Source organism: Nomascus leucogenys, chromosome 15, assembly GCF_006542625.1.
Source record: "Nomascus leucogenys isolate Asia chromosome 15, Asia_NLE_v1, whole genome shotgun sequence".
NCBI lineage: Eukaryota > Metazoa > Chordata > Mammalia > Primates > Hylobatidae > Nomascus > Nomascus leucogenys.
The window spans coordinates 78,102,251-78,128,405 of record NC_044395.1 but is presented as its reverse complement, the minus strand read 5'-3'; the positions used below and the strand labels follow the sequence as shown (position 1 = coordinate 78,128,405).

At 44.7% G+C, this 26,155-nt stretch overlaps 2 protein-coding genes across 3 annotated transcripts in view; one reads left to right on the top strand and one right to left on the bottom strand.

Annotated features, from left to right (window-relative positions):
• Positions 1–26,155, top strand: part of PIK3C2A (phosphatidylinositol-4-phosphate 3-kinase catalytic subunit type 2 alpha) — a 125,449-nt gene that overhangs the window by 5,231 nt on the left and 94,063 nt on the right. The gene's annotated exons all lie outside the window — the stretch shown is intronic.
• LOC100599736 (60S ribosomal protein L29-like) lies at positions 8,884–9,691 on the bottom strand. The gene is made up of 2 exons (XM_003254279.3): positions 9,608–9,691; positions 8,884–9,279 (listed from the first exon to the last, which is right to left on the bottom strand). Exons 1-2 carry the CDS (start codon positions 9,689–9,691, stop codon positions 8,884–8,886), a joined length of 480 nt encoding a protein of 159 aa, XP_003254327.1.

Below are 26,155 nucleotides of genomic sequence, written 5' to 3'. Positions count from 1 at the left end.
ATCCCAGCACTTTGGGAGGCCGAGGCGGGCGGATCATGAGGTCAGGAGATCGAGACCACGGTGAAACCCCGTCTCTACTAAAAATACAAAAAAAAAAAAATTAGCCGGGCGTGGTGGCGGGCGCCTGTAGTCCCAGCTACTCGCAGAGGCTGAGGCAGGAGAATGGCGTGAACCCGGGAGGCGGAGCTTGCAGTGAGCCGAGATTGCGCCACTGCACTCCAGCCTGGGCGACAAAGCGAGACTCCGTCTCAAAAAAAAAAAAAAAACAAACAAACAAACAAAAAAACACTAGTGGCTAATTTTAGACAAGATAACTATGACTGACAATAATACATCTTTACACTTGTATGGACTGATGGTTATAGCTTAGCTAACACTGTTTTCCCTCCAAGACCTTATTACCTGTGAAGTAAATACAGCAAGTATTCTCATTTTGCTGAGGCCCAAAGATGTTATGACTTACTTAGCATAACAAATTAGAAGCATTGCTTGAGTTCAGGTCTTACAATGCTAGGCCCAGTGTTGTGTTTTTTTTTTTTTTTTTTTTTTTTTGAGGGAGGGTCTCTCTGTGTCGCTCAGGCTGGAGTGCAGTGGCTCCATCTCAGCCCACTGAAACCTCTGCCTCCCACACTTGGGTGATTCTCCCACCTTAGCCACCCAAGTAGCTGGGACTACAAGCACGTGCCACCATGCCTGGCTAATTTTTGTGTTTTTTGTAGAGAAGGGGTTTTGCCACATTGTCCAGGCTGGTCTTGAACCCCTGGGCCCACCTTGGCCTCCTAAAGTGCTAAGATTACAGGCATAAGCCACCACGTCCACCCCAGTATTCTTTTCTTTTCTTTTCTTCTTTCTTTTTTTTTCCTGTAGATGAAGTCTCACTCTTGTCGCCCAGGCTGGAGTACAATGGCGCAATCTCAGCTCACTGCAACCTCCGCCTCCTGGGTTCAAGCGATTCTCTTGCCTCAGCCTCCTGAGTAGCTGGGATTACAGGTGCATGCCACCACGCCCGGATAATTTTTGTATTTTTAGTAGACATGGGGTTTCACCATGTTGGCCAGGCTGGTCATGAACTCCTGACCTCAGGCAATCTGCCCACCTCTGCCTCCCAAAGTGCTGGGATTACAGGTGTGGGCCACCGCCCCCGGCCCCAGTATTCTTTTCATTGCATCTCTTCATATGGCATTTGAGTGTTTAGATACATAGTACAAACCAGATTTCTGGAGTGTATAATAAAGAATGGTTACTTCCTGCCTTTGGGAAGTTTATATTCCAACTAGGAGAGACCAACTAACTACAATCCATGGAGCAAAAAGTACTTCAGTTATTTAAAAAAAATTGTTACGGGAAAGAAAAGATGTAGGGATAATATAGTCAAATGGAAAATAGATAAGAGTTAATTAGACAAGATTTTTGAGTAAAGAGTTTAGATTGTAAATCCTTACTATAGGAAGAAGAAGATGATGAGGTGTTAAGGATAGTGTTATTTCAATGCACAGAGAACAACTTAAGGGAAAACTTAGCTAAGGGAACAGAAAACGTAGGTTTAGGGAAGGGTTTTCTTTTTTATTCTTTCTATTTTTTTTTTTTTTGAGACGGAGTCACGTTCTGTCACCAGGCTGGAGTGCAGTGACCAATCTTGGCTCACTGCACCTTCTGCCTCCCAGGCTCAAGTGATTCTCCTGCCACAGCCTCCCAAGTAGCTGGGATTACAGGCACACGTCACCACGCTCGGCTAATTTTTGTATTTTTAGTAGAGATGGGGTTTCACCATGTTGGCTAGGATGGTCTCAATCTCTTGACCTCATGATCCACCTGCCTCAGCCTCCTGAAGTGCTGGGATTACAGGCGTGAGCCACCGCGCCCGGCCTAGGGAAGGGTTTTCAAGGCTTATTTTTTATTTTTATTTTTTAGATAGAATATCGCTCTGTAACCCAGGCTGGAGTGCAGTGGCACGATCTTGGCTCACTGCAACCTCCTCCTCGCAGGTTCAAGCGATTTTCTTGTCTCAGCTTCCTGAGTAGCTGGGATTACAGGCGTCCGCCACCACATCTGGCTAATTTTTGGGTTTTTAGTAGAGACGGGATTTCACCATGTTGGCCAGGCTGGTCTTAAACTCCTGACCTGAAGTGATCCGCCCACATCTGCCTCCCAAAGTGCTGGGATGGCAGGCATGAGCCACCGTGCCCGGCTTGAATAGCCTAGTTTCATCTGACTAGATCTCATAAAGACGTTTATCAGGCTAGAATTCTGTGTGTATTGAAATGTATGACATGATACTACAATTGTTAAAGATTCTTTTTGAAGAGTCATACTTATTAAGGTGTAATTTACACTTAGTAAAATTCATCTGTTTTAGGTGTAAAGTTCTGTATAGTTCTGCTAAAACAGATGAATTACAAAAAACAGTGACAGTTGTGTAACTGCCACCACCACAATTAAGATACAAGATATAGAATATTTCCATCACTCCAAAAATTCCATAATTATGCCCTTTTGAAGTAAATCCCTTCTGCCCACCCCTCACTCCCTGGCAATAGCTCATTTGTTTTTTATCCCTGTAGTTTGGCCTTTCCCAAAATGCCATATAAATTGGCATCACACAGTGTATATAGCCTTTTGATTCTGGCTTCTTTTATTTAGCATAACACTTTTGAGATTCAATAATATGTCTCTTTTTTATTAATAAACTTTTTTAGAAAGTTTATAGAAAAATCCCGAAGTTACCAATTTACAGAAAATTTGTAACTGTAGTACAGAGAAATCCCTTAAACCCTGCACCTAGTTTCCCCTATGTTTAAATTTCTGTAAACTACTAATTTTTGCTAATTGTCAAACCTGCAAGGTTCTAGAATTAAGTTTGTTGAAAATGGGAAACAATGTGAAGATTTCGGTCAAGACGATGACTTTCTAATGCCCCCTTTTTTTTTTTTTTTTGAAATGCAGTCTCGCTCTGTCACCCAGGCTGGAGTGCAGTGGCGCAATCTCAGCTCACTGCAACTTCCTCCCCCTGGGTTCAAGCAATTCTTGTGCCTCCTCCTCCTGAGTAGCTGGGATTACAGGCATGCACCACTATGCCCAGCTAATTTTTGTATTTTTGTATTTTTTGTATTTTTTAACCATCCCAAACAAACTCTGTAGCTGTTAAGCAGTGACTATTCATTCTCTTCTCGACTCAGCCCTTGGTAACCACTAATCTACTTTTTTTTTTTTTTTTTTTGAGATGGAGGCTGGAATGTAGTGGCAAGATCTCAGCTCACTGCAACCTCTGCCTCCCAGGTTCAAGCAATTCTGCCTCAGCCTCCTGAGTAGCTGGGACTACAGGCATATGCCACCACGTCCAGCTAATTTTTGTATTTTTAATAGAGACAGGGTTTCACCATGTTGGCCAGGATGGTCTTGATCCACCTGCCTTGGCCTCCCAAAGTGTTCGGATTACAGGCGTGAGCCCCTGTGCCCAGCCTCTACTTTTTGTCTCTGTGAATTTACCTATTCTAGATCTTTCGTGTAATTGGAATCGTGTAGTATTTAGCCTTTTGTGTCTGACTTATTTCACTTAGTGTAATGTTTTCAAAGTTCATACGTGTTGTGGAATGTATCATTTTTATGACTGAATCATATTTAATGTACCACATTTTGTGTATTGATTCATTGATGGATACTGCATTTGTTTTCACCTTTTGGCTATTATAAACAATGCTGCTATGAGTATTAGTGTACTCCTATTTTCAGTTCTTTTGGATATATATCTAGGAGTGGAATTGCTGGGTTGTTGTAATTCCATATTTAATTTTTTGAAGAAACACTAAAGTGTTTTCCAAAGTGGCTGTACCATTTTACATTCCCTTAGCAGCAAAGTATCAGGGTTCCGCTTTTTCTACATCCTTGCCACCACTTGTTGTTTTCCTTTTTTTCTTTTTTTCCAGTTATAGCCATTCTAGTAGGTTGACTAGTGATATTGAGTATCTTTTCATGTGCTTATTGATAATAAGTTGGCTTTTTTTTTTTTTTGAGACTGTGTCTCACTGTGTTGCCCAGGCTGGAGTGCAATGGCATGATCTCGGCTCACTGCAACCTCTGCCTCCCAGGTTCAAGTGATTCTCCTGTCTCATCCTCCCAAGTAGCTGGGATTACAGGCGCCTGCCAGCACACCTGGCTAATTTTTGTATTTTTGGTAGAGACAGTGTTTCACCATGTTGGCCAGGCTGGTCTCGAATTGCTGACCTCAAGTGATCCACCCACCTCGGCCTATTAAAGTGCTGGGATTATAGGCGTAAGCCACTGCGCCTGGCCTAAGGTGGGTTTTTTTGTTTGTTTGTTTTGTTTTTTTTAATGAGGTCTTGCTCTGTTGTCCAGGCTGGGGTACAATGGCTATTTGCAGAGACAATCGTAGTGCAGTATAGCCTTGACATGATAGGCTCAAGGGATCCCTCTGCCTCAGCCTCCAGAGTAGGTGGGAGTACAGGTGCATGCCACTGTGCACAGTTAATGGTAGTAACATATATTGATGCTTGTTTCAACAATGGTCAAGGCAGGGTGATGTTAACATTTTTTAAAAGGAAAAATAATTGGATGGAAACTTTTAAAATCTCTATTATATGCTAAGCATTTTATTATATAATTTTATTTAACTCTGAAAACACTATATTATCTGTGTTTTACAGAGCAGAAAACTAAAGACAAAGGGAGATCAAGTAACTTGCTTTAAAAATCACACAGTTGGCCAGGCAGTATGGCTCATGCCTGTAATCCCAGCACTTTGGGAGGCCGAGGTGGGTGGATTACCTGAGGTCAGGAGTTCGAGACCAACCTGGCCAACATGGTGAAACCCTGCCTCTACTAAAAATAAAAAAATCAGCTGGGTGTGGTGGCGAGCACCTGTAATCCTGGCTACTCGGGAGGCTGAGGCAGGAGAATCGGCTTGAACCTGGGAGGTGGAGGTTGCAATGAGCAGAGATCATGCCACTGTACTCCAGCCTGGGCGACAGAGCAAGACAACATCTCAAAAAAAAAAAAAAAAAATCACACAGTTTATAAGAGGGAAGTCTGATATTTGCTTGCTGCTACATGGTTCTTTCTCCTGCTATCACTGTTATATAAAACTACGAATTTAATCCACATGTTGATGTCATGTGAAAGTAAGACTTTTTTAGTCATAGAAATTGATGGAGTTTGGGGGAAAATTCCAGAAGTATTCATGTCAGTTTTTCATTATTTTTTATTATTCACTATTGAGGGTTTCTCAGTTGCAACTCAGTTTTATCTTTTTTCTACCTTAAGCCATGTTAAATGCAGGTGTATACCATAACATTTAACACAGAAGCTTTACTGTTATCTGTCATGTTGGAATTGGGGTGATGTCAAAGTTTATTTAATGATTCATGTCAAATGAATGAACAATGAAGTAGATCAAAGTTCAGTAATTATCTCCACAAAGCAGTACTACTGTTGGGATTCTGAGTTAGATTGAAAACTTCTTGGTCAGCAAAATGTCTTTCAATAGGGATCTCTTGCTGTGACTATATCCCCTTTCCTTGTCCCCCTCCCACATACATACAGTGATACACATATGCAGACATAGAAAATTGTCTTGGTTGGATTCCCTGGTTGTGAGTCACTTATGTGTAGAATGTTGCTCCTAAGGGCTGAAGAAGGAATAATGACTACTAGTGGATATTAAGCTACAGTGCAACCATTGCCTTTTGTCAAAATAGAATTAAGGCCTTTATTAATGTGCTTATAGTACTTGTACAGTGGATAATCGTTTTAACAGAGTAATATGGAGGCTGAAGAATGGAGTGGGGGCCAGGTGCAGTGGCTCATGCCTGTAGTCCCAGCGCTTTGGGAAGCTGAGGTCGGTGGATCTCTTGCACCCAGAAGTTCAAGACCAGCGTGGGCAACATGGTGAAACCCCGTCTCTACAAAAAATACAAAAATTAGCCAGACATGGTGGCATGCACCTATAGTCCCAGCTACTTGGGAGACTGAGGTGGGAGGATCACTTGAGCTGGAAGGTGGAGGTTGCAGTGAGCTGAGATCATGCTACTGCACTCCAGCCGGGGCAACAGAGCAAGACTCTGTCTCAAAAAAAGAAGAAGAAAAAGAAGAAGAAGAAGAAGGAGGAGGAGGAGGAGGAGGAGGAGGAGGAGGAGGAGGAGGAGGAGGCGCCAGGTTAGGCTCACCTATCTTTTTTTTTTTTTTTTTTTGAGACAGAGTCTCGCTCTGTTGCCCAGGCTGGAGTGTAGTGGCATGATCTTGGCTCACTGCAGCCTCCGCCTCCCGAGTTCAAGCTATTCTCCTGCCTCAGCCTCCTGAGTAGCTGGGGTTATAGGCGAGCACCACCATGCCTGGCTAATTTTTTATTTTTAGTAGAGACGGAGTTTCACCATGTTGATCAGGCTGGTCTCGAACTCCTGACCTTGTGATCCTCCCACCTCAGCCTCCCAAAGTGCTGGGATTATAGGTGTGAGGCCCCGTGCCTGGCCAGGCTCACCTATTTTTAAACGTGTGACGAAGCTTGGGAAGACTCTCCTCTTCACTTTTCCCATGGCTCACTCTTTTTTATGTCCAGGTTGTGGCTCCAATTTTTTTTTTTTCCCCTCACTACCCTATTAAAAATAGTATCCTCGCCGGGCACGGTGGCTCATGCCTGTAATCCCAGCACTTTGGGAGGCCGAGGCGGGTGGATCACAAGGTCAGGAGATCGAGACCATCCTGGCTAACACGGTGAAACCCCATCTCTACTAAAAATACAGAAAAATTAGTCAGGCGTGGTGGCCGGCGCCTGTAGTCCCAGCTACTCAGGAGGCTGAGGCAGGAGAATGGCGTGAACCCGGGAGGCGGAGCTTGCAGTGAGCCGAGATTGGGCCACTGCACTCCAGGCTGGGTGACAGAGCAAGACTCCGTCTCAAAAAAAAAAAAAAAAAATAGTATCCTCCCCAACTAAATCATTCTTTCTCACATTACTGTTTTTTTCTCCTATTTCATTTACTGTCTATATGTATCATTTTGTTTGCTTGTTTGAATCAAACCATTTCTTAACATTTCTATTGCTGTTATCCTAGTCCAAGTCATTATTCTAGACTTTTTCAGCTACCTGTTAATTGGTCTCCCAGTTTCCATTTTTGTTTGTTATGCCTATTTTCCACAGAACAATAGGGATCTTGAGCAATGTAAATCAGATCACATGACTGTATCTGCCTGAAATTCACCCTGGGCTTCCTATTATCCCTAAAATTCAGTATAGTATCCCTCTTCTTGGAGGTATATCAAATTTAATAATTAAAAAAGTTTTTATTGATAGATGGAGATTTTAAGATTTTTTTGGAGAGATTTCTGATTTTTGATAGTTGAGCTTAGTGATTTAACTTGTTTCTGATTTTTTTTGTTTCTTTCCTTAATCCGCAATGTGATAGTATGTTTCTTTTCTTTTCTTTTTTTTTTCTTTGGAGAGGGAGTCTCGCTCTGTTGCCCAGGCTGGAGAGCAGTGGCATGATATTGGCTCACTGCAACCTCTGCCTCCTGGGTTCAAGCAATCCTCCTGCTGCAGTCTCCTAAGTAGCTGGGACGACGACGACAACAATGACTACTACATGGTGCACTCGACCATGCCTGGTCAATTTTTGTATTTTTTGGTAGAGATGGAGTTTCACCATGTTGGCCAGACTGGTTTTGAACTCTTGACCTCAAGTGATCTGCCTGCCCTGGCCTCCCAAAGTGCTGGGTTTGCAGGCGTGAGCCACCGCACCCGGCCATGTTTCTAATTTTTTTTTTTTTTTCTTTGAGACGGAGTCTTGCTCTTTCACCAGGTTGGAATGCAGTGGTGCCATCTTGGCTCACTGCAACCTCTGCCTCCCGGATTACAGCGAATCTCCTGCCTCAGCCTCCTGAGTAGCTGGGATTACAGGCGCCCACCACCACGCCCGGCTAATTTTTGTATTTTTAGTAGAGACAGGGTTTCACCAAGTTGGCCGGGATGGTCTTGATCTCTTAACCTCGTGATCTGCCCGCCTCGGCCTCCCAAAGTGCTGGGATTATGGGTGTGAGCCACCACACCCGGCCCCCTATGTTTCTAATTTTTATAAAAAAATACATCACAAGAAATCCACAGAGTAAAATTAAGTTAGATTCGAATGAGGAATTTTCATTGTGTCATACCCTCAACTTGGAAATGTAGCAGCACATTTAACGTAACAAAATTTGGAGAAAAGAATTAAACTTTACAAGTTAAAGTTAATATTATAGAAATCTAAGAGTTAGAATTAATCTTTCTTTTTTTTTTTTCTTTGAGACGGAGTTTCGCTCTTGTTGCCCAGGTTGGAGTGCAATGTCGCAGTCTCGGCTCACTGCAACCTCTGCCTCCCAGGTTCAAGCAATTCTCCTGCCTCAGACTCCCGAGTAGCTGGGATAACAGGCATGTGCCACCACGTCCGGCTAATTTTGTATTTTTAGTAGAGGTGGAGTTTCACCATGTTGGTGAGGCTGGTCTTGAACCCCTGACCTCAGGTAATCCACCTGCCTCGGCCTCTCAAAGTGCTGGGATTACAGGCGTGAGCCACCGCGCCAGGCTAGAATGAATCTTACCATCCAATGTCTAAAAACTTTATATACTTGAGCAATTGAAGCTCAGAGAGGTAAAGTGCTTTATTCAAGTTGAAATAGCTAATTAATAATAATAGGGTTGGGGCAGAAACTCAGTTTTTCTTTTCTTCTAATTCAAAGTCCTCATTTGTTAGTTTGTGATGCCTGTATTTAGCAATTTTTTTTCTTTCCTACCTCAGGTATATTTGTACAAATAGCACAGGAGGTGAGGACCCCAGCCCCATGCAGATGGCAGCCTGGGCAGGTTGCACCAGTCCTTGTGTCCTCACGTTGGCAGACAGATACCTACTCTGAAGCCTTTGTAGGGGCCTGAGCACCTTTGCGAACCTGAGCTGGAACTGAAGCTGGAGTTGCAGCCTGGGCCTTGGTTTGATCCTTGGCCTTGTCCTTTGGCTGGCACAGCCCAAGCCCCTTGGCAGTGCGGGCACAAGCACGCTTCCCAAGCTTGGGGTGGGCAATGTAGGCAAGTCGATGGAGCTTACTGCTGACACCCTTTGGGATCTTGGGCTTAACCTCCTTTACAAGGGCCTTTGTAGCCTCACCACGTGGACTGATGGCCTTGGCATTGTCGGCCTGCATCTTCTTTAGGCCCTTCTTGTTTTGCTTCTTGGCAGTGCACCTGTTCCTCAGGAACTTGGGGTCCACCCCCTTAAGAGAGTCGTATCTTTGTGATTGGGGTTTCTTTTCTTTCTTTTCTTTTCTTTTCTTTTCTTTTCTTTTCTTTTCTTTTCTTTTTGAGACAGAGTCTTGCTCTGTTGCCAGGCTGGAGTGCAGTGGTGCAATCTTGGCTCACTGCAGCCTCTGCCTCCTGGTTTCAAGCAATTCTCCTGCTGCAGCTTCCCGAGTAGCTGGGACTACAGACGCGCGCCATCATGCCCCGCTAATTTTTATATTTTTAGTAGAGGTGGGGTTTCACCATGTTGGCCAGGTTGGTCTCAATCTCTTGACCTCATGATCCACCCGCCTCGGCCTCCCTAAGTGCTGGGATTATGGGTGTAAGCCACCACACCCGGCTTGACTGGGGTTTCTTAATACCATTTCTGTGCCATTTTCGGGAATGGTTGTGTGTGGTGTGGTTCTTGGACTTGGCCATGTCTGCACCTTAAGCCATGGCTCCCAAAGCACCTGGAACCAGAAGCTATATTCAGCAATTTTTAAGTTGAATTTCTGTTAATACCTTTAGATTTAAGAATATTTTTCAACTATAAAACTTAGTGGGATAACAAAGCCGATTTCTAAGGAAATATTCTTCAGGGAATTTCAGTTTCTAACCACAGCGGAAAAATCTCTTATTTCCGGATTAGTTTTTATTTGAAGAATGTCTTAGTTCATTTTCTGCTGCTATAACAGAATACCACAGATTGATACTTTATAAAGAAAATAAATTTATTTGGCTTATAGTTCTGGAGGCTGGGAAGTCCAAGGGCATGGTAGTACTAACATCTGCTTGGCATCTGGTGAGGGCGTTCTTGCTGTGTCATAACATAGTGCAGGTGAGCACATACGACAGAGAGGAAATCTGGCTGAACTCATCCTTTAATCAGGAACCCATTCCTACAGTTATGGTATTAATCCCACAATTATGACATTGTGTGAGTGCACTCCCACATAGTCATGAGGACTATGCCCACCTGGCCTAATCATCTCTTAAAGGTCCCACCTCTTAATACTATCACAATGGCAATTAAATTTCAACATGAGTTTTGGAGGGGACATTAAAATCATAGTTGTTTTCATAGTTACCACATAATAATTGGCTGAATGTTTAAAGTCAAATAATGTATTTGCTATAAAAGGTTGACTGGTGGTGAGGTTTCCATAACATTTGTTTTGTGGCCAGGCACAGTGGCTCACGTCTGTAATCCCAGCACTCTGGGAGGCTGAGGCAAGCAGATCACTTGAGATCAGGAGTTTGAGACTATCCTGGCCAACATGGTAAAACCCCATCTCTACCAAAAATAAAACATTTAGCTGGTTGTGGTAGCACACACCTGTAATCCCAGCTACTCAGGAAGCTGAGGCATGAGAATCACTTGAACCTGGGAGATGGAGGTTGTAGTGAGCTGAGATTGCGCCACTGTACTCCAGCCTGGGTGACAGAGCAAGATTGTCTCAGAAATACAAAACAAAACGGTTCTTTTGTGGGGATTATTTGTAGTTGTTGGACCAGAAGCAATTATTTTTTCATACGTTAAAAGAGTTTTATAAAATATGAGATGGAGATGTACAGTATAGTAATGTAGCTTATTCAGCTTGTTAAATTAAGTCTCCTGTTCTGATTTAGGCTGACCCACAGTGTTGGATTTAGCTTGGAGAATATAACTTTACTACATCAGCAATATTCCCCAAAGAGCGTCTTCAAACACATGGTTAAACAAATAATAAGAGGATCCATACATTTCTATTACACCTGAATTATTAATTAATTAATTTATTTATTGAGACAGGGGTCTTGCTCTGTTACCCTGGCTGGAGTGCAGTGGTGTGATCTCCGCTCACTGCAACCTCTGGTTCCTGGGCTTGAGCTTTCCTCCCACCTCAGCCTCCTGACTAGCTGGGACTACAATCATGCACCACCACGCTGGCTAATTTTTCTATTATTTTTTTTTTTTTTTTTTTTTTTTTAGTAGAAGCAGGGTTTCCTTATGTTGCCTAGGCTAGTCTCAAACTCCTGGACTCAAGCAATCTGCCTGCCTTGACATCCCAAAGTGTTCAGAGTACAGGCATGAGCCACCACACCCGGCCAAGCCTGAACTTTCAGCTAGCTTTCATCATTAAATGAACCTAAAACTTTTATGAAGATCCTCTCTGAGTTAGCTAAACTGCAAAGTTTGAGGACACAGTCTTCCATAAGACCACTTTCACTTCTGACACCAACTGCAAGTCTTTGGGGTCTGGGGAGGTTCCCAAAGTTTCGATAACTTGCTAAAAAGATGCTAGGAGAACTCACTGCTAAGAGCTATTATGTTCATGGTTACAGTTTATTTCAAGGAAAGGATACAGATTAAAATCAAGGCAAGGAGCCCATAGAACCAAGTTCAAGAGGGTTTCAAATGTTGGAGCATCTGGTATTCGCTCCCCATTAAGTCAGGAGGTGTTACTCTCAGTATCAATATGTGACAGTATGCATGGACTGTTGCCATCCAGGGAAGCTCACTTGTGCTTCAGTGTCCAGATTTTCAAATTAGGACTTCATTAAATAGGCATGTTTGATTGATGGATTGCCCACATAGTTGAGCTCAGTCTCCAGGTTGGATTCAGACTGATACTGGGTGACCCAAAGTCCCCATCCTAAATCACATGGTTGGTCTTTCTGGTTGGCCAACCCTGCCCAGAAAGACACTCCTATCAAGTATGACATAGATTACCTCTCAGGAGCAGAGGGCACCTGTCTTTGGGCAAGGCTAAATTCTTTAATAGGTAGGATGTAAAATTAAAACTTACCTCCATGGTTTCTTTAGGAACAGACTCTATAGACAACAGATGGATTTGATCCTAACTCCATGTATTAATAAGAACCGGCATAATTTCTTTCAAGTAGTCATTTAAACTACATTATAACCTAATTAGGTGAATCCTCTAGTATATTTTTATCCCGCTTGGGCTTCACTGAACTTCTTGGTTTTGTTTGGTTGATGTCTTTCTTTACTTGTGCAAAGTTCTGGCCATTTCCTTTTAAAATAATTCTTCTGTTTCATTCTCTCTCCTCTCCTTCTTGGACTCCAATGACACATTATCTTAAACCATTTGAAATTGTCCCACAGAACTTAGACATGCTGTTGTATCCCCTTCCCCCTCTTTTTCTCTGTTTCAGTTTGGATATTTTCTATTGATCTGTCCTCAGGTTTATCAGTCCTTCTGCTAAGTCCATCTAATTAATTATTGATTTTGAATATATTTTTCCTTTCCAGTATTTCTTTTCTGTAGTTCCTATTACTATGCTGAAATGTCTCATCACTTCATACATACTGTCTGTCTTTTCTACTAGATCATTTAATATTTTTATCATAATTTTTTTTTTTGAGACGGAATCTCACTCTGTCGCCCAGGCTGGATGGAGTGCAGTGGCACAATCTCGGCTCACTGCAACCTCTGCCTCCCGGGTTCAAGTGATTCTACTGCCTCAGCCTCCTGAGTAGCTGGGATTACAGGTGCACACCACCATGCCTGGCTAATTTTTGTATTTTAATAGAGATGGTGTTTCACCATGTTGGCCAGGCTGGTCTCAAACTCCTTACCTCAGGTGATCTACCTGCCTTGGCCTCCCAGAGTTCTGGAATTACAGGTGTGAGCCACCGCACCCAGCCTATCATAATTATTTTAAAGTTACTATTTTTTTTGAGATGGAGTCTCGCTCTGTTGCCCAGGATGGAGTACAGTGGCGTGATCTCGGCTCACCACAATCTCTGCCTCCCAGGTTCAAGCAATTCTCCTGCCTCAGCCTCCCGAGTAGCTGGGATTACAGGCACGCGTCACTATGCCCAGCTAATTTTTGTATTTTTGGTAGAGACGGGGTTTCACCATGTTGGCCAGGCTGGTCTTGAACTCCTGACCTCTAGCAATCCACCCACCTTGGCCTCCCAAAGTGCTGGGATTACAGACGTGAGCCACCATGCCCAGCCTAAACTTACTGTTTAATAATAATTCCAACATTTGGGGCATCTTTGAGTTTGCTTATTTGACTATTTCCTTTACTTTTATTTACCATTGGTCACATTTTCTTGCTTCTTTGTATGTCTCATAATCTTTTATTTTATACCAGACAACTTCTTTTTTTTTTTTTTTTTGAGTCAGAGCCTCACTCTGTGACACAGGCTGGAGTGCAGTGGCTCAATTTCGGCTCACTTTTTAGTTTTTCATACTTCTCCAAAACTGTCTTCTTTTAAAATCACTAATATTAGGGAGGGGAAATGTGACTGCTAATGAGTGCAGGGTTTCTTTATGGGGCGATGAAAGTATTCTGAAACTTGGTAGTAGTGATGGTCACGCACCTGTGAATATACTAAAAATATACTAAAAACAACTGAATATGCAAAAAACAACCGCAATCTCTGCCTCCCAAGTTCAAGCAATTCTCCAGCCTCAGTCCCCTGAGTATCTGGGATTACAGGCCTGTGCTACCATGCCCGGCTAATTTTTGTATTTTTAGAAGAGATGGGGTTTCACCATCTTGGCCACGCTGGTCTCGAACTCCTGACCTCAGGTGATCCACCCGCCTCGGCCTCCCATAGTGCTGGGATTACAGGCGTGAGCTGCCGTACCTGGCCCGTATACAAGACAACTTCTATAAAACAAAGGAGAACCTGAAGTTTACTTATTTTTTACTTAATATTTACCTCCAAAATTCCATTTATTCTGTCTGGTCACTAAATTGATTAAGTCTAATTCATAAGTAAGATGAGTCTGTGCTTTGTTGCAGCTGTAGTTTGATTCAGTTTACTGCTGGGTCCAAATACTTTGGGGCAGAATTATGACTTTCTCCTCAGCAGGATTTGGGATCTAAGCACTGACATGATTTCAGAGATTGGTTTTGCCAGCTGAGCTGCCAGCTTTTTAGGTCGCTGGGAGGTTCTCTTTGTTCTTTAATTGTGCTTCTTGCCTTTCTGTGTCTCAGGAGATCTCTGCTTTGCTGCTCTTACCCTTGCCTCAGGAGGGCAGCTGTTTTACGTTCTGTGAAGGCCGGGAATGCTGTGGAGGGCTTTTTCTCAGCTCTTGCCTCCACAGCCTTTGGTAGCCAAAAGCTTGGATTACCTCAGATGGATTTCTGTCTGCCACTTGCCAATCCTCCTTTGGAAGATAACTGCCTTGTACTTCAGGGAGGTCTGCATACTTCAGATGGGATCTCTTTCAGTTCTTCTGACCTGTCTTCAGCTTTCAGTGTGCTACCTGTGTATTTAGTGAAGACCTGTAGGAGAGTTGGTAGATGGGTTACAGACGGGTTCCATGTCTGGGGCTACTTGTAATTCTTTTTCCAGCACATTAGACTACTCAGCTTTACCTCCACCACACCTTGGAATTTTAATCTGTCATGCTAGCCTACATTTGGCATTAAAATTTTCTTAAAAGTCTGGTTTGTTTCTTCTTATCCCCATCTATAGTACATTTTCTCCTGATGCCGCTGCACCAGGGAAGAGAGTAGTGTTGGGCCTCTCTCTCCTATTAAAGGGCTATCACTTTCTGAAATTTAATTCATTAGGTGTTTGTGTGTTCTCTGTTCTGTGACATTTCTTTTTCTTTTTCTTCTTTTTTTTTTTTTTGAGACAGGGTCTCACTCTCACCCAGGTTGGAGTGTAGTGGTGCATGATCTCGGCTCGCTGCAGTCTCCGCCTCCTAGGCTCAAGTGATTCTCCTGCCTCAGACTCCTGAGTAGCTGGAGATTACAGGCATGCACCACCATGCCCGGCTAATTTTTGTATTTTTAGTAGAGATGGGGTTTCACCATGTTGGCCAGGCTGGTCTCGAACTCCTGACCTCAAGTGATCCACCCACCTCAGCCTCCCAAAGTGCTGGGATTACAGGTGTAAGCCACCATGCCCGGCCCAAAATCCCTGTATTTATCATCTTTATTTTGAGATAGTAAAACATGCAAATGATGAAAAATTTAAAACTATCAGAAGTTAGCAGAAAGTAAATCTGCTTCCTACCATTGGCTCCCAGCTGTCCCTCATTTTTAGTTATTGACTTAGTAGTTTCTTACTTTTATCACCATAGTCCCCTAAGGTGTCTCTTCCTTTCCATGTCAAACCCTTCCATCTGTGTTTCTGATTGTATCCTATTCAACTGTACCAGTTTATGAGTGAGTATATATCTTCTGTCTCTGTGCCTCTCAGTCTTTTTCCCTGAATCCTTCCCTTCGGTCTATGGCCTTTCCCATTTTAAACAGCCATTCTGATACCACCTCCTCCTATTTACCTCTCTCTCCTAGTTCCCTTTGAAAGAATAATATACCCTTGTTACTTATAATTCCTTTTCTTTCAGTTTTTCATACTTCTCCAAAACTGTCTTCTTTTAAAATCACTAATATTAGGGGAAATGTGAAACCCTGCCTATTAGAAACTCTGCTTGTGGGTGCAGGGTTTCTTTATGGGGTGATGAAAGTATTCTGAAACTTGGTGGTAGTGATGGTCACACACCTCTGAATATACTAAAAACAACTGAATAGTATACTTTAAAAGGGTAAATTTTATATTGAGTTATATCTCAATAAAGCTATTATTTTAAACATCACTGAGTTCTTAGATCTAGTGGTTTTTTTCCAGTCCTTATCCTATGTCATCTCTCTGTAGTTTCTGACAATATTAACCATTTCCTCCTTAGGATACTCTGTTCCTTGCATTTATTTGATACCAGTCTTCATGTGCTAATCGCTCTCATGATTTTTTTCTTGTTTCTTTTTTATCTTCACTCTACACATTCTCCCAGGGCAATCTCAACTACTTCCATGACTTTAGGTCTTCAGCTGTACACATAGATAACACCTGAAGATTTATCTCTAGCCAAATTGCTGTGTTGAACCCAAAGCCAGTATTTTTTTTGAGACAGGATCTGCTCTATCACCCAGGCTCTATCACCCAGTCACTAGGGAGCCTTGACCCTGCTCAAGCAATCTTCCCACCTCAGCCTCCTGAGTAGCTGGAACTACAGGCCCGAACCACCACACCCAGCTAATTTTTGTATTTTTAATAGAGATGGGGTTTTAGTATGTTGTCCAGGCTGGTCTTGAACTCCTGGGCTTCAATTCCTGACCACTCGCCTTGGCCTCCCAAAGTGCTGGGATTATAGGCATCAGCCACCGTGCCCAGCCAAGGCCAGTATTTCTATCCCCAAGCAGACATGAACTATATTTCTCACAAGTACTTCAAAATAGGGATGTGTTTTGGTCTGACTAAAAAGGGCCATGTGGCTCTGAAGAACACTTCCGAGATACACATATGGATTTTCTTCCCTTAGAGGAAAAATTGACGGCATGTTATTTGGCACATTTAAGATGGCTTCTAAATACTTTAAAAATGAACGCAACAAGAGTGGGTTAAAAATCTGTTGTATCTCTTTATTATATCTCTTGGGTTAAAATACTCATTTTGAATGTGATATTTTTGTTCCATATTAGATTTAATTTCACCTATTTGTTTAACAAATACTTGAATGAAAGCTTTGTTATTCCAGGACTAGAGCGCTGGGAATATAGCAGTAAACCAGACAAATAAATCCCAGCTTCATGAAATTTATAGCCTAGAGGGGTAAATGCAGGCAATAAACAAAATAAATAAGTAAATATATAGCATACTAGATGGTAGTAAATGCTAAGGAGAAAATTAAGGTAAGGTGATTGGCAGTGGAGTTGGAGAAAATTGCAGTTTTAACTTGGTTATCAGGGAGGACTTTACACAAGTGTCACCTTTTCAATGAAGACTTGAATGAAGCAAGGGATTAAGCCATTCAGCGATTCAGGGGAAGAACAGTCTAGTCAGAGGTAACAGAAGAGCAGAGGCCCTGAGTTGGGAGCATAAGGTGTTGAGGAACAAGGGGGCCAGTGTGATGGAGGCAGTGCAGAGTTACAGGAGAGAGATAATGGGGGGCCAAATATTAGTGTGCCTGGTGGGCCATTGTAAAGATTGTACCTTTTCTCTGAATGAGTTAGGAGCTATTGAAAATTCTGTGCAGAGGAGTGACAAGTTCTAGGTTTTTCAAGATCACTGCAGCTACTGTGTTGAGGATAGTCTGAAGTTGGGGAAAGGAGGGGTTATAAATATAGCAGGGAAACAATTTGGGGAAGCCTATTTCAATAATTCAGGAAAGAACAAGAGATGATGATTAATTGGTCTAGGATGGTATTGAGAACATAATGAAGAAATGTTTAGGTTCAGAAATATTTTGAAGATAGAGCCTGTAAGTTTCCATTAAGTATCTGATATAGTGACCACTAAATATTGTTGCCTTCCTGATAAGCTATAACTGAATTAGAATTTTCTAATATAATAGAACTAAGTAAATTTACTAGATATGCATACAATGATGAGAGTGTATAATCGTTTTTCTCACTGATTGTAATATCTTACTACAGTAGTTTCCCCACCTTATCCTTGGTAGGATATGTTCCAAGATCCCCAGTGGATGCCTAAAACTTCGGATAGTACCAAACCCTATATATACAGTCATGTGTTGCTTAATGACAGGGATATGTTCTAAGAAATGCACCAGTAGGCAATTTTGTCATTGTGTGAATGTCATAGCAAGTACTTAAATAAATCTTGATGGTGTAATCTGCTACACACCTAGGATATGTAGTATATAGCCTTTTCTCTTAGGCTACAAACTTTATGGCATATTGCTGTACATATATTAAATGCTGTACATACTATAGCATGTTACTATACTAAATACTGTAGGCAATTGTAACAATTGGTAAGTATTTGCATATCTAAACATAGAAAAGGCACAGTAAAAATATGGTATAAAAGATTTAAAAATGCACCTGTGTAGGGCACTTAAGTATAAGTGAAGCTTGCAGGACTGGAAATTGCTCTGGGTGAGTCAATGAATGAATAGTGAGTGAATGCAAAGGCCTAGGACATTACTGTATACTACTGTAGATTTTATAAACACTGTACATGTACTATCCTAAATTTGTAAAAATATATATTTTTTTCTTTTTAATTAAAAAAAAAAAAATCTTTTTTAGACAGTCTCACTCTGTTGACCAGGCTAGTGCAATGGTGTGATGACAGCTTACTGCGGCCTAGAATTCCTAGGCTCAAATGATCCTCCCACCTCAGCCTCTTGAGTAGCTAGGAATATAGGTGTGTGCCACCACACTCGGTTAATTATTTTTTAAACTTTTTATAGTTGAGGAAGGTAGTCTTGCTACATTGCCCAGGCTGGTCTCAAACTCCTGGGCTTAAGGATCCTCTCCTCTTGGCCACTCAAAGTGCTGGGATTATAAGCATGAGACACCATCCCCAGCCATTTTTCTTTCTTTAGTAATAAATTAACCTTAGCTTACGGTAACCTTTTTACTTTATAAACTTTTTAATTTTTTTTAACTTTTGACGCTTTTGTAATAACGTATAAGAACATAGTACAGCTATACAAAAATACTTTATATCCTTATTCTACAAGCAGCTATTTTCTATTTTTTAAATTTTTAATTTTTTTTTACTTTGTAAACTTTTTTGTTAAAAACTAAGACACAAACACACATGGTAGCCTAGGCCTACACAAGGTCAGGATAATCAATATAGCTGTTTTCCATCTCCACATCTTGTTTCACTGGAAGTCCTCAGGGGCCATAACATGCATGGAGCTGTCATCTCCTAGGATAACAATGCCATCTTCTGAAATACCTCCTGAAGGACCTACTTGAGGCTGTTTTACAGTTAACTTTTTTTTTCATTAATTTTTTTTTGCACACAAAAACAATAAACATTTTCTAAAAATACATACAAACAAAAAGATGCGTATCAAACATATTAGGAAGGTTACACATGGGAAGTCGGGGAATAGAAATGGGGGGTGGGAGTTAAAATAAGGTAGAGAGGGACTTTATGTGGATCAGTGATAATAACTCAATCCTCTATTTGACAAAGAAGAGGGAGAAGGAAGAGGAAGAAAAAGAAAGTGGGATAAAGGATCAGAAAGGGAGGAAAATAGAAAAAATTAGAGTATGACTCCAGGGTAGACCTGTTTTGTTGTCACTGAGTTGGTTGGTTGGTTTGTCTGTTGTATTTTTCGTGTTTCGCCAAGTTGGCCAGACTGGTCTCGAACTCCTAGCCCGAAGTGATCAACCCGCCTCGCCCCCCAGAGTGCCGGGACCACAGGTGTGAGCCACCACGTCCAGCCCCCACATTGCTTCTGGCCTCCATGGTAGACCTCCCAGACGGAGCGGCCGGGCAGAGGCACTCCTCACTTCTTCCCAGACACGGGGCGGCCGGGCAGAGGCGCTCCTCACTTCCCAGACGGGGCGGCCAGGCAGAGACGCTCCTCACTTCTTCCCAGACGATAGGTGGCCGGGCAGAGGCGCCCCTCACTTCCCAGACAATGGGTGGCCGGGCAGAAGCGCTCCTCACTTCCCTGACGGGGCGGCCGGGCATAGGCGCTCCTCACTTCCCAGACGGTGGGTGGCCGGGCAGAGGCGCTCCTCACTTCCCAGACGGTGGGTGGCCGGGCAGAGGCGCTCCTCACTTCCCAGACGGGGCGGCCGGGCAGAGGCGCTCCTCACTTCCCAGACGATGGGTGGCCGGGCAGAGGCGCTCCTCACTTCCCAGACGGTGGGTGGCCAGGCAGAGGCTCTCCTCACTTCCCAGACGGGGTGGCCGGGCAGAGGCGCTCCTCACTTCCCAGACGGGGCGGCCGGGCAGAGGCGCTCCTCACTTCCCAGACGGGGCGGCCGGGCAGAGGCGCTCCTCACCTCCCAGACGATGGGTGGCCGGGCAGAGGTTCTCCTCACCTCCCAGACGGGGCAGCCGGGCAGAGGCGCTCCTCACTTCTTCCCGGACGGGGCGGCCGGGCAGAGGCGCTCCTCACTTCTTCGCGGACGGGGCGGCGGGCAGAGGCGCTCCTCACTTCTTCCCGGACGGGGCGGCCGGGCAGAGGAGCTCCTCACTTCCTCCCGGACGGGGCGCCCGGGCAGAGGCGCTCCTCACTTCCTCCCGGACGGGGCGGCCGGGCAGAGGCGCTCCTCACTTCCTCCCAGACGGGGCGGCCGGGCAGAGGTGCTCCTCACCTCCCAGACGATAGGTGGCCAGGCAGAGGCGCTCCTCACTTCCCAGACGGGGCGGCCGGGCAGAGGCACTCCTCACTTCCCAGATGATGGGTGGCCGGGCAGAGGCGCTCCTCACTTCCCAGGCGGGGCGGCCGGGCAGAGGCGCTCCTCACTTCCCAGACGATGGGTGGCTGGGCAGAGGTGCTCCTCACTTCCCAGACGGGGCGGCCGGGCAGAGGTACCCCTCACCTCTTCCCAGACGGGGCGGCCGGGCAGAGGCGCTCCTCACTTCTTCCCGGACGGGGCGCCCGGGCAGAGGCGCTCCTCACTTCCCAGATGGGGCAGCCGGGCAGAGGCGCTCCTCACTTCCCGGACGGGGCGCCCGGGCAGAGGTGCTCCTCACTTCCCAGATGGGGCAGCCGGGCAGAGGCGCTCCTCACTTCTTCCCAGACAGGGCGGCCGGGCAGAGGCGCTCCTCACTTCTTCCCAGACGGGGTGGCCGGGCAGAGGCGCTCCTCACTTCCCAGACGGTGGGTGGCCGGGCAGAGGCGCTCCTCACTTCCCAGACGATGGGTGCCTGGGCAGAGGCGCTCCTCACTTCCCAGACGGGGCGGCCGGGCAGAGGGGCCCCTCACTTTTTCCCGGACGGGGCGGCCGGGCAGAGGGGCTCCTCCCTTCTTTCCGGACAGGGCGGCCGGGCAGAGGTGCTCCTCACTTCTTCCTGGACGGGGCGGCCGGGCAGAGGCGCTCCTCACTTCCCTGACGGGCGGCCGGGCAGAGGCGCTCCTCACTTCCCAGACGGGGCGGCCGGGCAGAGGCGTTCCTCACTTCTTCCCAGACGGGGCGGCCGGGCAGAGGCGCTCCTCACTTCCCAGACGGTGGGTGGCCGGGCAGAGGCGCTCCTCACTTCCCAGACGGTGGGTGGCCGGGCAGAGGCGCTCCTCACTTCCCAGACGGGGCGGCCGGGCAGAGGTGCTCCTCACTTCCCAGACGGGGCGGCCAGGCAGAGGAGCTCCTCACTTCTTCCCGGACGGGGCGGCCGGGCAGAGGCGCTCCTCACTTCCCAGACGGTGGGTGGCCAGGCAGAGGCGCTCCTCACTTCCCAGACGGTGGGTGGCCGGGCAGAGGCGCTCCTCACTTCCCAGACGGGACGGCCGGGCAGAGGCGCTCCTCACTTCCCAGACGATGGGTGGCCGGGCAGAGGCGCTCCTCACTTCCCAGACGGGGCGGCCGGGCAGAGGAGCTCCTCACTTCTTCCCGGACGGGGCGGCCGGGCAGAGGCGCTCCTCACTTCTTCCTGGATGGGGCGGCCGGGCAGAGGCGCTCCTCACTTCTTCCCGGACGGGGCGGCCGGGCAGAGGCGCTCCCCACCTCCCAGACGGGGCGGTGGCCGGGCAGGGGCTCGGGAGGCTGAGGCGGGCAGAGCACTCGGCGTCAGGAGCTGGTGAGCAGCGTGGCGAACATGGCGACCGCGCACCTGCAGCCAAACGAGAAAAAGCAGGCAGTGGTGGCGCGCGGCGGCAGTCCCAGGCAGTCCGCGGCGCGGGGAGCAGCGAGCTGCGTAGATTGCGGCGTGGGCCACAGAGGGAGGGAGGGAGGGAGGGAGGGAAGGAAGGAAGGAAGGAAGGAAGGAAGGAAAGAAAGAAAAGAGAAGGAAGGAGGGAGGGAGGGAGGGAGGAAGGAAACTTTTTTTTTTTTAAAGTAGAAGGAGTGTACTATAAAGTAACAGTGAAAAATATAGGAAATATTACTAGGAGTTTTTCATCTCTGTTATAACATCATAATCTTTTTTCTTTTTAGAGACAGGATCTTACTCTGTGCTCAGGCAAGAGGTACAGTGGCATGATCATAACTCACTGTAACTTCAAACTCCTGGTCTCAAGTGAGTCTCCTACTTCAGCCTTCCAAAGAGCTGAAATTGAGTGTCTAGAACTGCAGGCATGTGCCACCATGCCTGGCTAATTTTTTTTTTTTTTTTTTAAGAGGGTTCTCACTATGTTGCTCAGGTTAGTCTCAAATTCCTGGGTTTAAGCATTCCCCACGCCTCGACCTCTCAAAGGGAGGATGCTGACACTACAGGTGTGAGCCACCACACCTGGCCCATTATAATCCTGAGGGCCCACTGTCATATGTATGGTCTGCCGTTGGCTGGAGTGTCATGTGCTATGTGACTATACTGTGTTTTTTCCTATATGTACATACTTACGATAAAGTGTTTTTCTTTTGTTTTTTTGTTTTTTGTTTTTGTTTTTTTACAGAGTCTCTTTCTGTTGCCCAGGCTGGAGTACAGTGGCACGATCTCAGCTCACTGCAACCTCTGCCTCCCAGGTTCAAGGGATTCTCCTGCCTCAGCCTCCCGAGAAGCTGGGATCACAGATGTGTGCCACCACACCACGCCCGGCTAATTTTTGTATTTTTAGTAGAGACAGGGGTTTCACCATGTTGGCCAGGCTCATCTCGAACTCCTGACCTCAGGTGATCCACCCACCTTGGCCTCCCAAAGTTCTGGGATTAAAGATGTGAGCCACCGTGCCTGGCCAGTAAAGTTTAATTTATAAGTTAGGCACAGTAAGAGAATAACAATAAGTAATAATAGAATAATTATAACAGTATACTTTCATAAAAGTTATTTAAGACTTACGAATTGTTGATATCTGGAATTTTCTATTCAATATTTTTGGACCACTTTTGACTGTGGGTGACTGAAACCTTGGAAAGAGAAACTGTGGATAAGGGGGAACTACTGCATTCATTTTTTAATGTTTTACTTGTGTTGTAAAATGCAGTGAGGCTGAGCGTGGTGACTCATGTCTGTAATCCCAGCACTTTGGGAAGCCAAGGCAGGAGGATTGCTTGAACTTAGGAGTTTGAGACCAGCCTGGGCAACATGCATGGCAAAACCTCATCTCTACAAAAAATACAAAACTTAGCCGGGTATAGTGGCGCATACCTGTAGTTCCAGCTACTCTGGAGACTGAGGTGGGAGGATTACCTGAGCCTGGGAGATTGAGGCTGCAGTGAACTGTGATCGTGCCACTTCACTTCGGCCTGGCGACAGAATGAGAATCTGTCTCAAAAATAAATAAATAAATATATAAGTAAAACTGCAGTAAATGTTTTACATAAATTGATCATGTTATGTGCAGTGCTCATTAATTCACAGATGATGAACATTTGAGTAACTCTATTTTATAAAGTTTGTTATAGTCTTATCCTTTCCCCATGTCTCTTAATGAGTGAGAGCAATCTCCTTAATTTAGCCTCTAGATTGGCAAATGAAAGGGGGACAGTATAGCCTTTATTTGTATTTTTTAATGTTATCACTAAAAGATAAACTTTCCAAGTTGAACTTTTTTTTGTTTTTTTTGAGACAGGGTCTTGTTCTGTCGTCCAGGCTGAAGTACAGTGAACGATCTTGACTCACTGCAGCCTCAACTTCCTGGGCTTAAGTGATCCTCCTACCTCTCAGCCTCCAGAGGAGCTGGGACTACAGGCATGGGCCACCATGCCTAGCTAATTTTTAAAATTTTTGTAGAGATGGGGTTTTGCCATGTTGCCCAGGCTGGTCTCAAACTCCTGGGCTCCTCTTGTCTCAGCCTCCCAATGTGTTTTGTGAGTCACTGCACCCAGCCAAGAGTAGATTATTCTTTATGGTTAAGTAATGCACAGAAAAGTGTATAAATCATATATGATTATTTAACAAATAATTATAAATAAATAACTTGTGTAACCAGTCACTAGGTTAGGAAGCTGAACATTGCTAGTACCCCGAAGTCCCCACTATATTTCTTTCTGATGATAACTTTATGAGTAACTACTATGCTAAGTTTTTTTTTTTTTTTTTTTTTTTTTTTTTTTTTTTGAGACAGAGTTTCACTCTTGTTGCCCAGCCTGGAGTACAATGGCATGGTCTTGGCTAACCGCAACCTCCATTTCCCAGGTTCAAGCGATTCTCCTTCTCAGCCTCCCACGTAGCTGGGATTACAAGGATGTGCCACCAGGCCCAGCTAATTTTTTGTATTTTTAGTAGAGATGGGGTTTCTCCATGTTGGTTAGGCTGGTCTCGAACTCCTGACCTCAAGTGATCCGCCCGCCTCAGCCTCCCAAAGTGCTGGGATTACAGGTGTGAGCCACTGTGCCTGGCTATTCTAACTTTTGATAATCATTTCCTTCACATCATTTGCCATAATGTAAGCATTCTTAAATAAAATAGTTTTTCATGTTTTTGAACTTTATATGAATCAAATCATGTGTGTGTGTGTGTGTGTGTGTGTGTGTATTTAAAAATGGGATCTCGCCATGTTGCCCAGGCTGGTTTTGAACTCCTGGGCTCAAGGGATCTTCCTACCACAGCTTCCCAAGTAGCTGGGACTACGGACATGCCACACTCAGCGCCTCACATGTGTGTGTATGTGTATGTGTGTGTGTGTGTGTGTGTGTTTTCTGTCTTCATTTGCTCAACATGTTTCTAAGTTTCATTGTACAACTGCATCCATTTGCATTGCTATATAGAATTCCATTGAGTGAACTGTGTTATAATAAAAAAAAAATAAGATGATTGGTGACTGGGGGCTCTTAGATAACTTTAGGATGGGTGTTGGTTACCTGAAAGACCAAAACATGATTAGAGGGTTAGGGAGGTGAGAGGTGCTAGAGACCAATCACCAATGGCCAGAGACTTAACCATGTCTATATAATGAAGCCTCCATTAAAACCCTTAAATGACAGGGTTTGGAGAGCTTCTGGGTTGGTGAACACATAGAGGTGCTGGGAGATAGTGTCCAGAAAGGGCATGGAAGTTCTGTCCCACCACCTCTAATACCTGGCCCTATGCATCTCTTCCCTTTGGCTGTTCCTGAGTTGTATCCTTTATAATAAGTCAGTAACAAGTAAACTCTGAGTTTTGTGAACCATTCTAGCACATATAAAACCTGAGTTGGGTTCATGGGAACCCTTGATTTGTTGGCAAGTCCAAAACAGTATGAGTAATATAGAGACCCAGTACTTGTGACCATAGTCTGAAATGAGGGTATCTGCTGGAGTGCAGTGGCACAGTCTCAGCTCACTGCAACCTCTGCCTCCCAGGTTCAAGTGATTCTCCTGCCTCAGCCTCCCAAGTAGCTGGGATCACAGGTGTGCACCACCACATCTGGCTAATTTCTGTATTTTTAGTACAGATGGGGTTTCTCCATGTCGGTCAGGGTGGTCTTGAACTCCTGACCTCAGGTGATCCACCTGCCTCAGTCTCCCAAAATGCTGGGATTACAGGTGTGAGCCACCGTGCCTAGCCTTTTTTTTTTTTTCTAGTAGTTCTTTTTAATGTATTAGAAAGATTAGCTCTTTGTGATATGAATAGCAAAAATTTTTTCTTGGTTTATTGCTTTTCACTGATATTTTTATGGTTCTATTGTTTTTATTTATTTCTTTTTGACAGACAGTCTGGCTCTGTGGCCCAGGATGGAATACAGTGGCACGATCTTAGCTCACTGCAGCCTTGACCCCCTGGGCTCAAGCAATCTTCCCATCTCAGACTCCCAAGTAACATGTGCCACCACGCCCTGCTGATTTATATATATATATATTGTTTTCATAGAGTTAAGGATTCACCACGTTGCCCAGGCTTGGTTCAGTTATTTTTATTTTAGCTTTTCATTGCCTACAGCAGTGCTTGATGCATAGTATACACCCAATAAATATTTACTGAGGAAATGAATACATTCATTGGTGCTCTTTTGCCAAACAAAAGTTATTTTAAAAGATGTTTATGTGCTTGAATCTTTTCACATATGGCTTCTAGATTTTGAGTCATATTAGGAGGCCTTTATGCTGAGGTTACAAAGGAATTCTGTGTTGTCT

What these genes read in the sequence shown, in the direction of transcription:
- LOC100599736 (XM_003254279.3), bottom strand. Translation starts at nt 9,691, where the DNA reads ATGGCCAAGTCCAAGAACCACACCACACACAACCATTCCCGAAAATGG. An exon ending in AGAAACCCCAGTCAAGCCGG is followed by an intron (nt 9,280 to 9,607) that starts GTGTGGTGGCTT and finishes AAGAAAGAAAAG; the next exon opens with AAACCCCAATCACAAAGATA.